This window comes from Neophocaena asiaeorientalis, unplaced genomic scaffold (assembly GCF_003031525.2).
Source record: "Neophocaena asiaeorientalis asiaeorientalis breed wild unplaced genomic scaffold, Neophocaena_asiaeorientalis_V1.1 scaffold14, whole genome shotgun sequence".
NCBI classification, from domain to species: domain Eukaryota; kingdom Metazoa; phylum Chordata; class Mammalia; order Artiodactyla; family Phocoenidae; genus Neophocaena; species Neophocaena asiaeorientalis.
In genome coordinates, this window is record NW_020175192.1 from 3,939,552 (window position 1) to 3,952,488 (window position 12,937).

The following is a 12,937-nucleotide window of genomic DNA, read 5'->3' on the forward strand; positions in this document are numbered from 1 at the left end:
CATTTTTTTTTTATATCAGTTTTAGCCCATAGCAAAATTGAACAGAAAGTACAGAGTCCCCATGTATCTTCTACCCAACACACGCACAGCTCTGCACACCAGAATGGTACCCTTGTTACAACTGATAAACCTACATTGACACATTATGAGCTTCCAAAGTTCACAATTTACATTAAGGTTCACTGCTGGTGGTGTACATTCTATGGGTTTTGGGAAATGTATGGCATGTATCCACCATTATACTATCATACAGAATAGTTTCACTGCCCTAAACATCCTCTGTGCTTCTCCTGTTCATCACTCCCTCTGCCCTAACCCCTGGCAATCACTGATCCTTTTACTGCCTCCATGGTTTTACCTTTTTCCAGAATGTCACATAGTTGGAATCACACAGTCTGTAGCCTTTTCAGAGTGACATCTTTCACTTAATAACATGCATGTCATGTTTCTGCAGGTCTTTTCATGGCTTGATCACTCATTTCTTTTTAGCCCTGAATAATATTCTACTGTAAGGATGGGTACCTTGGTTTATTTCATGCTTCCAAGTTTTGGCAATTATGAATCAAGCTGCTATAAACACCCATGTGCGGGGTTTTTTTTAATGGACATCAGTTTTATTTTCCCCTCCTCAAGTTATGAATGTTAATGCTATTTCTGATGTAATGGGAAGTGACATTACCACATGTGGTAGCAATATGAGCACTTTCTTGGATTACATTAATCTTCCTTCAACAGGGAGTTCGCAGTTGTACTTCTTACAGTCTTTAGAAACCCCATGAAATCGGTGCCTCCAGTTCCTTTACTTTTTGGTTCTGAAGGCTCTTCCGAGGTTTGTTTTCTCTTGGATGGCTGGCTTGCAGGAATCACAATGTACTTAGCTACTATTTGCAAATGGTAGTTTCTCAGAGAGACCATAGCTTGCACACATTCATTATAAATTTCCTGCAGGGTAGCATCACCTTTTGAAAGGACAAACTTACGGACCGAGGGGCCTGACTCTAACGAGCGAAGAAAGTTCTGGTGAGCTGAGGGCATATATGTTCTCATTTCCTGGAGGAATTTAGCAGCAGAGTCTGAAGGAACTAAAGACAAAGATGGATTAGTAAGGAGGCCAAAGCATTCTCCAACCCAGGGAAGAAAGGCAGAGTGAGGTCAGAGCGGGCGGCCATGAATTTACAACCATCTTGTTCGCATCCTACTAGTCTCGCTACTAGTAAAGGTAATTATTGTAAAATATACTTAATTCTGAAAACCACATGAACTAAACTCTTAATATTTTTGTTTTGCTTCCTTTCTCACTTTCCTACTGGATTTGATCCTTCTAAGAAGGACAGAGTATATGTACTATACCTGACAGATCATGTTGCTCAGCGGCCATGGCTCACGGGCCCAGCCGCTCCGCGGCATGTGGGATCTTCCCGGACCGGGACACGAACCCGTGTCCCCTGCATCGGCAGGCGGACTCTCAACCACTGCGCCACCAGGGAAGCTCAAGGGATCATTTTTAAATAAGTGAATGAGCTCAGGAAAAAGCATATTATCATACGGCCCAAAGCTTTCCCCTTTGACTATCCAGTAGAAGTTTAGGAAGACAAGAAAAGTAGAAAGAAGTTCTTCCTGGAGCTTCTTCCTCTGCCCCCTTAATCCTCTGGAAGGAATATAATGAGTGTGGCTCATCTTTAAACTTTGGTGCAGGCATTGCCCCGGGACCCCCAAGGCAGTAGGGCGGTGGAACTAGACAGTGCCAAGCCTCTCCACTCCCCAGTTTCAACTCATGGTCTTATCTCATTCGCAGGAGACTTTCTTTTTCTGAAGCTGGTCTTACATTTTCAGAACAGGCTTCACCACAGTCAATCAGACCTCATAGACATGTTCAAAGGTCAAGATCAAGACAGTGTTGAACTTGGTCTAAGTTCTGGCTTCACTGCTTTCTAGCCCGTTAACAGGGAGCCTGGCTATTATCCTCTTTAAGTTTCTGCTTCTTCATCTGTGAAATGGGATGATTGCAATAAAGTCCCTACTATTCTCCTAAAAGCATCAGATAAGGTGCTGATGGGAAAGTACTTTGTAGATACCGTTCTATTAGCATAAGAGATGATGATTATTTGTCATTTGCCACTCACCTCCACCAACAGTATGCTCAATGCCCAGCAGAATATCGAAGCACTGAAAGATGCTGCTTTGGGCTGCACTGCCTCCGGCAAACTTCTTTGGGGTGTCCCAGACGCCTTCATACAGCAGACCCTCTGACAGCAAAGGGTTGCCTTTCCAACTAAACCAGGAAGGAAAGAATAATTGTTATTTTATGAATTGCCAAATTTTCATATGTCAAATCTTGCAATAGAGGATGAATGGAAGGTGAAAGGAGATCGATTTCATTATCCTTCTTCCACATTCTCCCTTCTACTCATGTTCATGCATGAGAATAATAACTAATACGGTTCTGAGCAAATCTGACAGATTCTATGCATGAAACCTTACGTTTGCACTACCAAAGGTTATTCCACTCTCTTTAAAACGACTAGCTTTCCTGTGCATACTCCAGCGTATGCCTGGCCAAGTAATAACCCAGAGAACAGTCTGTTGTTTCTTACAATGTGTATTTTAGGATATAAGTTGATTCTTAAACTGGATTGATAGTAGGACCATCAGTGGAAACGTTGTCTTCTTTACGTTAATTGTCTAAGAGAAAACAGATTCAAGCATAAGGCTACATACCCAGACAAGTATATGCGAAGAACATTGAAAAATAGGTTTGGGTCCACATATTCTGAAAAAAAGATGAGATATGTTTAATTAAGTAGCATCAGATAGATTGGGAAAAATCAAGGTGTTATAAACAAGTGATCATGGATTTCAGCATAGGATATGAGAAAGGCGTTAGGTCGGCCTGTGCAGAGAAATTCCCTGAGGACAAGCTCTCCCTCACTTGCCCATTCTCATCACCTGTGTCCACTGAACGGGGTCTACCTTGGGGCTAACACACAACTTGTAACAAAGAGCCTGGGCCCGGCACCACTCATCCTCAGAGACCTATTAAGCTGCCAATATTTACTTAAGGCTACTTCATGTGTTTACTGATACAACAGATAAAATACAACAGATAAATTTATCTGATACAACAGATAAATTACTTACATAAAGAAAGCAACAAGCCGAAACAAAAGGAAAACTGAAAACAAAACCTCCAGGAGCCCTGTGGACAACGGGTGTCCCTCCCCAAAGGTCGCTAATGTCTTTGGTTTGAAGGTCTATCTTCTTGCCAAAGCCCAGTGATACACAGTCACATATGTGTTAGGAGCATCCTAGTAGGGCACATTTCCTTTTGCAAATCCTTCTTTCTATACTCTTTTGGTTAATGCTGGTTTTTAGCTGTTAATTTGCAATAACTTCTGAGCTCAATGGTTTTTCTATTTTTCTTTTTTTTTTTCCTGTTTTAGTTAGCTTGTGAAAAAGCAGAATTTGCAGATGGTTCCTATCAAGCAAAAGCTAAGTTTTTCAGAACTTTAAACATCCTGTACTTTTGGTAAGTTTCTCCACAGTTTTTAGTGAGAGACAAGGATGTTCCTTAGAGGTAAATAGCCCTAGCTCGGAATTCTGGCTTCACTATTTACTACTTATGTAATCTTGAGTCATTTATCTTATCCCTCCAAATTTAGATTCCCTTATATGTAAAATGGACATAATAAAACTTGCCATATGGAAAGTATAATGATTTAGTGAGATAAAATAAAGCACAAACACACCCACTATGTGAGAGTTGGTTTTGCTTCTGTTTTCTCTACATCTTAGATAACTAGAAACATTTGACTGTGGCCTGGCATGTTGTAAGGCATATAATACTTGCCATGAATTTGGTGAAACATTTCAAGGGCTTTGTGCAGACAAGAAGCTATATCACGCAATGCCTTTTGCAAAGTGTCTGGGTCTTCACGTTGTATTGCATTAAATATAATGGGGATCACCTTTAAAAAAAAAAAAAAGAAAACAGACACTTAAGATTTCCTAACACTAAATATTGGCATAGAATAGAATTCTCCCAAATCTTAATCCCCCAATTAAATTTCATATGTCCATTCCTTTCTTGGGCTGAGTACCGTCTGATTGTTTGACTAATTTCCATATATTTAATTAAGCTTGGATTTGTCTTTATTCACTTATCACTTAGAGATAAGTTTATATAATTCTATATATTTCTATTTCTGAGGGACAAAACCATTAGATTTATGTCACTGTGTGATAGAGTTCCAATGCCAAGTTTCATTGAGAATACTTCTCTCTTCCTGGGGTTTCAAATTTTATTCTAAATATATGGCTCCTACATTTTATCCTTTAGGTAATACACAAAACCAAATAAAATATTTATTTCTTCCAGATGATCCCTTGTCTCCAATTCAGTCATCAAATGCTCTATTCAGTCAGGATAAAATTATTTCCTGCAGAACACAATTCAGCTACTAAGTGATTGCTCTGCTTATGTGAACCAAGATACACATTTTCCAGGATAGACTGACATACTTTGATTGCAGAAGCCGCCGCTGTTTCCACCACCAGAGAGACCAGGAAGAACCCTTTACCACATTCCCCGCCAGGAAACGAGAATAGGATGTCCATGTTCCTAAGAAAAGTAATCCAGGAAGTCAAGAATTTAGAAAAATATAAAACAAAAACACTGAAAAGAAAAGAATTTAACAAAAATATTGATATATTTGTTGAATATTTATTAGTTTTCAAGTCTTTTTATTTATCCTACATTTTCAAAATAATCTTGTGAGATCAGTATGGCAGGGTTTACTTTATCCATTATGTAGTTCCGAGTAGTCGTGTTAGGTCTATCGTCTAAGGTCATATAATTAACAGTAGATTAAGCTGAGACTTGAAATTCCTTTCTAGAACTTGAAACTAAAAACTTTAAGACTAGCTCTTTCTCTATTATCCCATCAATGTTTCACATGCACGTGTATTACTGTATATATATATATATATACACATACATACATACATATATATATATATATATATATAAGCTCAATGTTTATAGAGATATCTGTGAGGTATGGTTTTTAAAAGTAGAATTTTGGCTTAAATAAGTGTATTCATATCCATATTTTTATCTGTGAGCCTGATTCAATTTCTCAGTGATTTATCTGCCTAACAAAGGAATTGACTGGGAAATTCAAATAACTGATTACCCCCTATTTTCTTTTTCACTGAAGTTTTGCATTGATGCAAACGTGGTCTCAGTATCTGTATATATCTGAGTTTCATGGCAGTTAAATTTATGGTCTCAACCCAGACCACTTGCTGTGTGGCCCTGAATAAGATTATTTCATCAGTTTCAGCCTCAGCGTTCACATCTGTCAAATGGGACTGGTGATATCATTCTCCCATTTGAAAACCTTCCATAAGTTCCCATTTAAGATACTGTTTAAACCCCATATCAGAGCCAAAAGTCCTACATAATATTTTTAAGTTTATTTTTTCATCCGTTTCCTGTACTATTACTTTCGTCATTCATTATTTATCAGCGACACTAGCCTTCCTTCGGTTCTGAAATGCACCAAGATTTTTGTTACTTCAAAGCCCTCACTCTTGCTGTTTTCTCCACCATGAACATGCTCAGGCTTTCCTTCTTCTAATTGATGCCTAGTCACTCTTCAGGACTCAGCTTCAATAACTTATTATAAGGATTCTTCCCTCATGCCTTTTGTTTGGTTAGAACTCTTAGCACTTTACTTTCTTAATCCTTCTCTTAATCATATAGTAATTTACATAATTTTCATATATCTTCTTTCCTCCACATTAGCCCAGGTTCATCAGGGCAGGCTTATTCCAATGATACTGACTTTTGTTTCCTTAGCTCTTAGCCTCTACTTAGTACACAGGCCAAAAATAGTAAGAATTGGGTCAAAAAGAATAGATTTATATTTCTGGCCTCTGAAGTCATTGAGTCATAGATACATAGGTGTATGTGCATTTTGTATATATGCATATTAATTAAATTTATTGACAGATCTTCCTCAACTTATGATGGTGTTACATCTCAATAAACCCATCTTAAGGTGAAAATATTTTCAGTTGAAAATTCATTTAGTACACCTAACCTACCAAACATCACAGCTTAGCCCAGCCCACCTTAAATGCGCTCGGCACACTTACATTAGCCTACAGTTGGGCAAAGTCATCTAACACAAAGCCTATCTTACAATAAAGTGTGGAATATCTCACATAATTTACTGAATAATGAAAGTGAAAAACAGAATGGTTGTCTGGGTGCAGAATGGTTGTAATTGTATCAGTTGTTTATCCTGTGATCGCGGGGCTGCTGGGGAGCCGTGACCATTGCCCAGCATCCCAAGAGACTATGTACTGCGTATCTATCTCAGGAAAAGATCAAAATTCAAAGTACGGTTTCTGGTGAATGTGTACTGCTTTTGCACCATATTAAAGTCAAAAAAATCTTAAGTCAAACCATCCTTAAGTGGGGTGTCATCTGCATGTGCAAGTATATATATTAATAGCTAAATATCAAACAGATACAGTCTCATCACAGTCATAGATAATTATTAAGGACCAGAACTACTTGCTCTTTCAACAATTATTTGAATTACTTTTTGCCTAAAATCAATTGGTGTTTCAAAAGAACACATCTGGAGGATATTGATACACCTATGTTTACTTTGAATAACAAGTAATTCTTAGAATAAAAAAGATCGAATACTCACTCATAAGTCATGGGCCTTAGGAAAACAGCCATGAAGCAGCGGATCAGTTGGAAGAGAGAAAGGAAACCAGTGTAAAACGTAAATGCTTTTGAGTTATTGTTATTCCATTTAATACTACTGATCTAGCAAAGGTAAAAGCAATAGATAAAAAAATAGAAAAAATATGTTTTCTGATATTTATCAAGTAGGCATCACAAACGCCTAACTTAGGACTTTTATAAGTGCAATAAAAAATTAAATATGCAAGGAGCACACGTGGAGAGTCAAAACTAGTTGTTACTCATAAGAAAGCTTTCTAGATCAAATAATTTCATTTTGTGGTATTCCCACATCTAGAATACTCCTCTGTAGATACACACTGAGAGCCTCTGACCCTTAATTGCAGCAGGCTCCATCGCTCAGTGCTTAGGAAGTGCTTAGTTTCAAGCAGGCTGCTTTGAAAGCCCAGACATTGCCATCTATCCAGCCAGTCAAATTAATCAAACTGAACACTTAAGATGTGCGCACTTCACAGCATGCTAATTAGACACCTCTCTCACATACATGCATTTTACACCCCAACGGCAGAAAAGAAAGCCCCGCTGCCAAAGATTAAACCCATGACTAACTCCCCTTGATTCAAATAACGTGCACTCCTTTCATTCCTGTTATAATCGCTGTTTACATACCCACTGGGATCCTTTTTCTTCCAGTTTGCCAAGACACAATCTGCATAAACCAGAATAGGGGGCAGTCCTAGCTTCTCGGATACCTTGCAGTAAGGAACAGCAATATTGCTCGGCAAGACCTAATTAAAACACGATATTTGGCGTTCACATTGGAAATGTCTCACCCTTTCTTCTGCTTTCTGGGTGTCAAAACATTAACTTATACCTAAGGGCGCTGTGAAACCAAACAAATGTCATTTTCTCTTCCTCATTTCATAACTTAATCCCAGTGCTTGTTAAACCCTTACGTTTTAGATTTGTGACGGTGCAGACGTAATCTGGGCATGGAGAGAACAAAACAGTAAAGGGCGAAAGGAAACAAAGGATGTATCTTGATTTTCTAATGGCCAGTGAACCATCTGCAGCCATTCGCTCATGCATCCATCCATCTCAGCCATTCGTTAGGCAACTCCTCTGTGCAAGGATAAATTCTATTTCCCAAGCTTCACAAAATGCAGTTACTATGCTTTTAGAATGTTTTACATTAACTGTAAACTGGATATAAATCTGTCATGTTAGCATAAGAAATATGAGAAAATCTCCAAACCTTCCGGACGTCTCCATCACCTTCACCCCACACGTACGCCATGGTGATATACCCCAGAACCAGATGTGCCAGGCGCTGCAACTTGTGTCCTTGGAGGCCGTCAATGCTGAAGGTTGTTAACTGAGAATAAACAGAGAGGTTGACCCAACTCAAAATGCATGTTGTGATCGCTGCAAAACCAAGTTAACACTTTGAAGACGCTAAAACAGAAAACGTCATATTTTTTCAAACCTTCTCAACTTCTGCACGTAGTTGGCCATTCTTAATCAGTTCAGGCAGATTTTTAGCAATGGAAATCCAGGCATCATAAGGGTGAGGTAGCTCCTCCTTGAAAAGAAGAAATAGGACTTTGAGTTACTAGTGGAAGGTATCATAAAATAGTTTTGCCTCCGCGGATGGTCCGTCTCGCCTCTTTCGCAGTGCTGTGCAATGCTGACCCTCTCTTACCTGTCGAGTGACACCAGCCCATGCACTGTCACCTGCACACTCAGGGCTCAGGACCTTCTCTGTGCCCTTCTTCTTCCTCTCATCTACTTCTTTTTCAGAGGTCACTTCAAAAGTTTCACTGAAATCTTCCTTGCTATTCCATTCTATTCTTATACCTCCAGTGAGGAATCCTATGGATTATACCTTTTCACATTAAGTAATTTATTGCAATCTGCTATTATTTTTTCTCTTTTCAGCTAGATTTTAAGGTTTTTTTGAATGGAAGAGAAATGAGATTTATTAAATGTCAGTAGGAGACTAGGCAGTTTTACTCAGTAATTTCTCATTTAGTTATAATAATGGCCCCAAACGTTGATTGTTATCTCCATGTCATAAATAAGAAAAGCAAGTGTTGGGCAGTTTTTGTAACTTGTTTTGTACATACAGTTTATTGTGATTCAAACATGAGGGTTTCCAGCTTTTAAAAAATCTTGCCCTTTTGACATCTCACTACCTGATGGCAAGGATTTTATCATGCTTTTTATCCTATTTTTCTTAGCGCAGTACTGGACATGTACGAGGTGCTGTATATATACATGTTGATTGCTTCCTTTGGTACTACAGGCTAATTTTTTGCCCAGTAAGTAAAAGTGAAATCCAAATAAAAGGGTGTTAAAAACAAGACAACAGGCCCCAAATGGAGTAACTTAAGTCCCATGTCACCAAATCAAGACAATACTTATTACAGTTTCTGCCTCTCCCAAAATGGAATCTTAAACCAGTCAATTCAGGATTACCTGGCCAACAAGTAGTGAGGTCATCTGCTCACAGGCTGCTGCCATTCCCTAAAGGAACATGACCTTGACACCCCAATCCACTTTTTGCTGGTGTAACTTCCGTGTTCCTGCTCTCTTCTGCCTAGAGGAGTCTTTCATTTTTGTGCAGCTCCTGAGACCTCCTTTCTTTCTGCTAGTTGGGACGCTGCCTGATTCATGATTCCCTGAAGGAAGCCAATGACATCTTTAAAATTTACTCAGTTGGGTTTTGTTTTTTAACACGTGTCTCCCTGGATCTTATATTTATAATCACATCTCAAGGGAAAACATAAAAACCAAAGGCCTAGGCCACACCCTGGAATGAGATTCATATCCCTGAACAACTCCCCTAGGCCTTCTTCATTAAGCTGCTTCCAGACATGCTCTTAGCAGCACCAATACTATGGGGATGGAGGACGCATCAAGGTGAAACCAAGGTGAGTGAAGCTTTAAGCTTCAAAATCAAGTTAATATTATAAAGAAGCTATAAAACACAAAGACAAATGTAACATAAACTTCAAACATGTTCAGGGGCTGCAGATAATTGGCCAGACTTAATCTGTCAGGGCAGATTTTTAGGAATGAAAGATCCAGGCAGTATATTCACTAGATAGTCACCTTTCTTGTTGGCTCTGAGTTTTTCTCCTTAACCACACAAATACTGTGCTCTGGTGTTTTTAGTAACACAGATACATTTTCTTTGTTGTGTATTTCACTGTGTAGCATGCCCGACTTTTTGATTATTGCTATTTCCCCAAAATAACAGAGATACTTTATTATGTGTCAAGATTAGTGTCTTATTGGACAAAACTTTTAACACATGTAAAATTCAATCAGTAATATCCTTCTGGTTCAGAGGATGCCTAAATGATAGAATATAAATTAATAAAGAGTGACACAGAGGGCCATTCAACTCCTGCTAGATTAGAGAATGTATTTTGCATCTACATGGAATCAGAAGACATATTATTTTCCTTTAGAATAGGAAGCTGATAGATTATAAGAGATGAAATAGACATTTTTGAACACATAATTTCCAGGAAAGATCTTCAGTGAGGAAATAAAAGTAACCTCGTTTTTTTTTTTCATCCTGTTTCAGAATATTGAATCTAACTTCCTAAGCAGCTCAAGTAGCAACATTATTTTTTAAGTAGCTCAGGAAGAGTTTTGTTTTGCTTTAGTTTTCGGGTTTTTCTTTAACCCTTGGAATCTGTTTTAGAGGTCTACATAATTACTGTGATTTTTTTATTTTCCAAAAGAATCAACTTTTTAGGGAAAAAAAAAGAATAAATTTGATATGAGGCTTTGCAGTTTCTGAAAAAGTTTTTTTGGTACCATTGATAAATACATCCTTGAAACATCCAATCCTGGCACTATGGCACTTGTGTGCTTGTATGAAGGGGAAGTAAGTCTGAATATTATGGATTTGCAAATATAAAGTAAACCAGTGCTTTTAGTAAAAAAATTAAAACATACTTCATTTTCTTCAATTAACTTAATTATGCGAAGAGGAAGATTAGACTGGGGAAAAAAATTGTTTGAGATTTGCCTGAACTACCCAAGGTAGTTACAGGATGTGATTTCTAAGTACAGTTAGATTGGAATCTCTGAGTAAATTATATATACGCTGCCTTTAAAGGTTCCCTTTAGAGTGTGCACTCATCCATTTGAGCCACAAACAAATAGAGACATCCTGGTATACAGCATTGTCACAACATGTAACTGGTTCCTCGAAATCCTCTCCTGGAATCTCATGTACCTTGTTAAACCCAAGAGTAGGGAAAAAAACCAACAAAAAATGCCTTGTGATCTCTCCTTCCCTTGAGTGAGGCTATGTAGCATAATTGATAACAGTTTTAAGATCACAGACTCTGCTGTAAAGAGAGAAGTAAGTCAGAAAGAGAAAAACAAATACCGTATGCTAACACATATATATGGAATCTAAAAAAAAAAAAAAAGGTTCTGAAGAACATAGGGGCAGGACAGGAATAAAGACGCAGACATAGAGGATGGGCTTGAGAACACGGGGAAGGGTAAGCTGGGACAAAGTGAGAGAGCGGCATGGATATATATACACTACCAAATGTAAACTAAATAGCTAGTGGGAAGCATCTGCATAGCACAGGGAGATCACCTGTGACCACCTGGAGGGGTGGGATAGGGACACTGGGAGGGAGACGCAAGAGGGAGGAGATATGGGGATATATGTATATGTATAGCTGATTCACTTTGTTATACAGCAGCAACTAACACACCATTGTAAAGCAATTATACTCCAATAAAGATGTTAGAAGAAGAAAAAAAAGATCACAGACTCTGGAACCAGACTGAGTAGGCTCACATCCTATCTCTGCTATCACTAGCTGTGTGAGTTTGGATAATTACTTAAATTCTGCATTCTACATTTCTCATCAGGAAAACAAGATTAATAACATACATACCTTTCAGGATGATTGTAAAGATGGAGTAAGTTAACATTTGTAAATTTGCTAAAAAAATGCGATGTTAAGTGTTTGATGATTACATTATTAATGATAAGATGCTTTTCATGACACTCTTGGGAAGATAACTTAGGAAAATGTGGTTTTAAGGCACACATTCACTCTAATGCCTTGCCCTTTGTAGGCAAAACTTGTGGAAATAAAAAGGTAGCTCTAATTCTCTCTAAGCCTGAATCTTAGGCTCAGTAAACATCGAGCAATATTAATACAACACAAACTTGCTTGGTGGCCCACCTCAAAAACATTATCAAAGCAGGAACACATACTTCATACAATCTAAGGTATATCAGCTGAGAAAGGGGGTTCTTTGACTCATGGGTCATTTATTACTTTTTTTTTTTCAAAATACCCTCTGAAATGCAATTGCCTTAAACCAAAATACTTCTGTAGTCTCCTTAACTCATCACACTCTGTGCCTGTGTAAGATAAGTAAGAAGTGCCTCTAAGGCTAAGTTTCTAGGTAGAAAATTTTAAGAAAGTGGAGACCCCTTTTTTCAAACTCTGCCTCCAATTTTGGTAATGCTTTATCCCCTTGTTCAATAGAAATTACTGAACCACATTTGTTCTATAGAAGTTAACTTGTCCGGGTAAATCATGATAAGAAAATATTTTTGCCCAGATTTCAGTGCCCTTTCTTACCAGTGGATTGGGCAGAGCAAAGCCCACATCTTCATCTATGTGGTATTCTTCAAAGATCTTCCAAGAATTTTCCACAGGAGATGACTTGCCAGGTGCCATTCTTACAGCCTGCTCCTCTGGTACTTCTCAGTCTCCTGAGTAGTTTCAGATTATCTATTTATTAGAGAGGTTGCCATAGCCAGTGACCACAACTCACCTCACAGGCAGCAAGAAATTACTTCCACTTTTAGAATAGTTTCATTTTCTACTTTCTTTACTTGTAATCTGATGAAAAATAAAACTAAAAAAGTCTCACTATTCATCATATGAAGAAACTGAAAGTTTATATTCCTGGCAAACATTTATTACTAGGAACATCTACTGCCTTAAGGAAATCAGAAAGGGCCTGAAACAACAAAAACCATAAAAATAGGTGACCAGAAAGAACATTTTTATTTTATGGGAACTTTTGAATCTTTGAATTAAAATAATGAATTTAATCATGGCTAACGTCCTAAACCATCATTTAGTTATTAGAGTTACTGGCCTTCTTTAAACCCCCAGGGCTCTTTGAACATATTAGTGTCTTGTTTCAGTA

General features: G+C 38.0%; 1 protein-coding gene across 1 annotated transcript; it reads right to left on the reverse strand.

Moving 5' to 3' along the window:
* IDO1 (indoleamine 2,3-dioxygenase 1) lies at positions 1-12,499 on the reverse strand. Its single transcript, XM_024764957.1, has 10 exons — positions 12,361-12,499; positions 8,211-8,306; positions 7,980-8,099; positions 7,394-7,512; positions 6,726-6,740; positions 4,519-4,618; positions 3,848-3,965; positions 2,719-2,770; positions 2,124-2,272; positions 1-1,082 (listed from the first exon to the last, which is right to left on the reverse strand). The coding sequence occupies exons 1-10, from the start codon at positions 12,457-12,459 to the stop codon at positions 718-720; spliced, it is 1,233 nt and encodes a 410-aa protein (XP_024620725.1). The 5' UTR covers positions 12,460-12,499; the 3' UTR covers positions 1-717.
* Positions 12,500-12,937: the final 438 nt, after the last annotated feature.

Excerpts from the sequence above, each read along its gene's own strand:
- IDO1 (XM_024764957.1), bottom strand. The coding sequence starts at position 12,459 with ATGGCACCTGGCAAGTCATCTCCTGTGGAAAATTCTTGGAAGATCTTT. Across the intron at positions 8,100-8,210 it reads TACGTGCAGAAGTTGAGAAG|TTAACAACCTTCAGCATTGA; the intron begins GTTTGAAAAAAT and ends GTTTATTCTCAG. Across the intron at positions 7,513-7,979 it reads GTGATGGAGACGTCCGGAAG|GTCTTGCCGAGCAATATTGC; the intron begins GTTTGGAGATTT and ends TGTTTTAATTAG.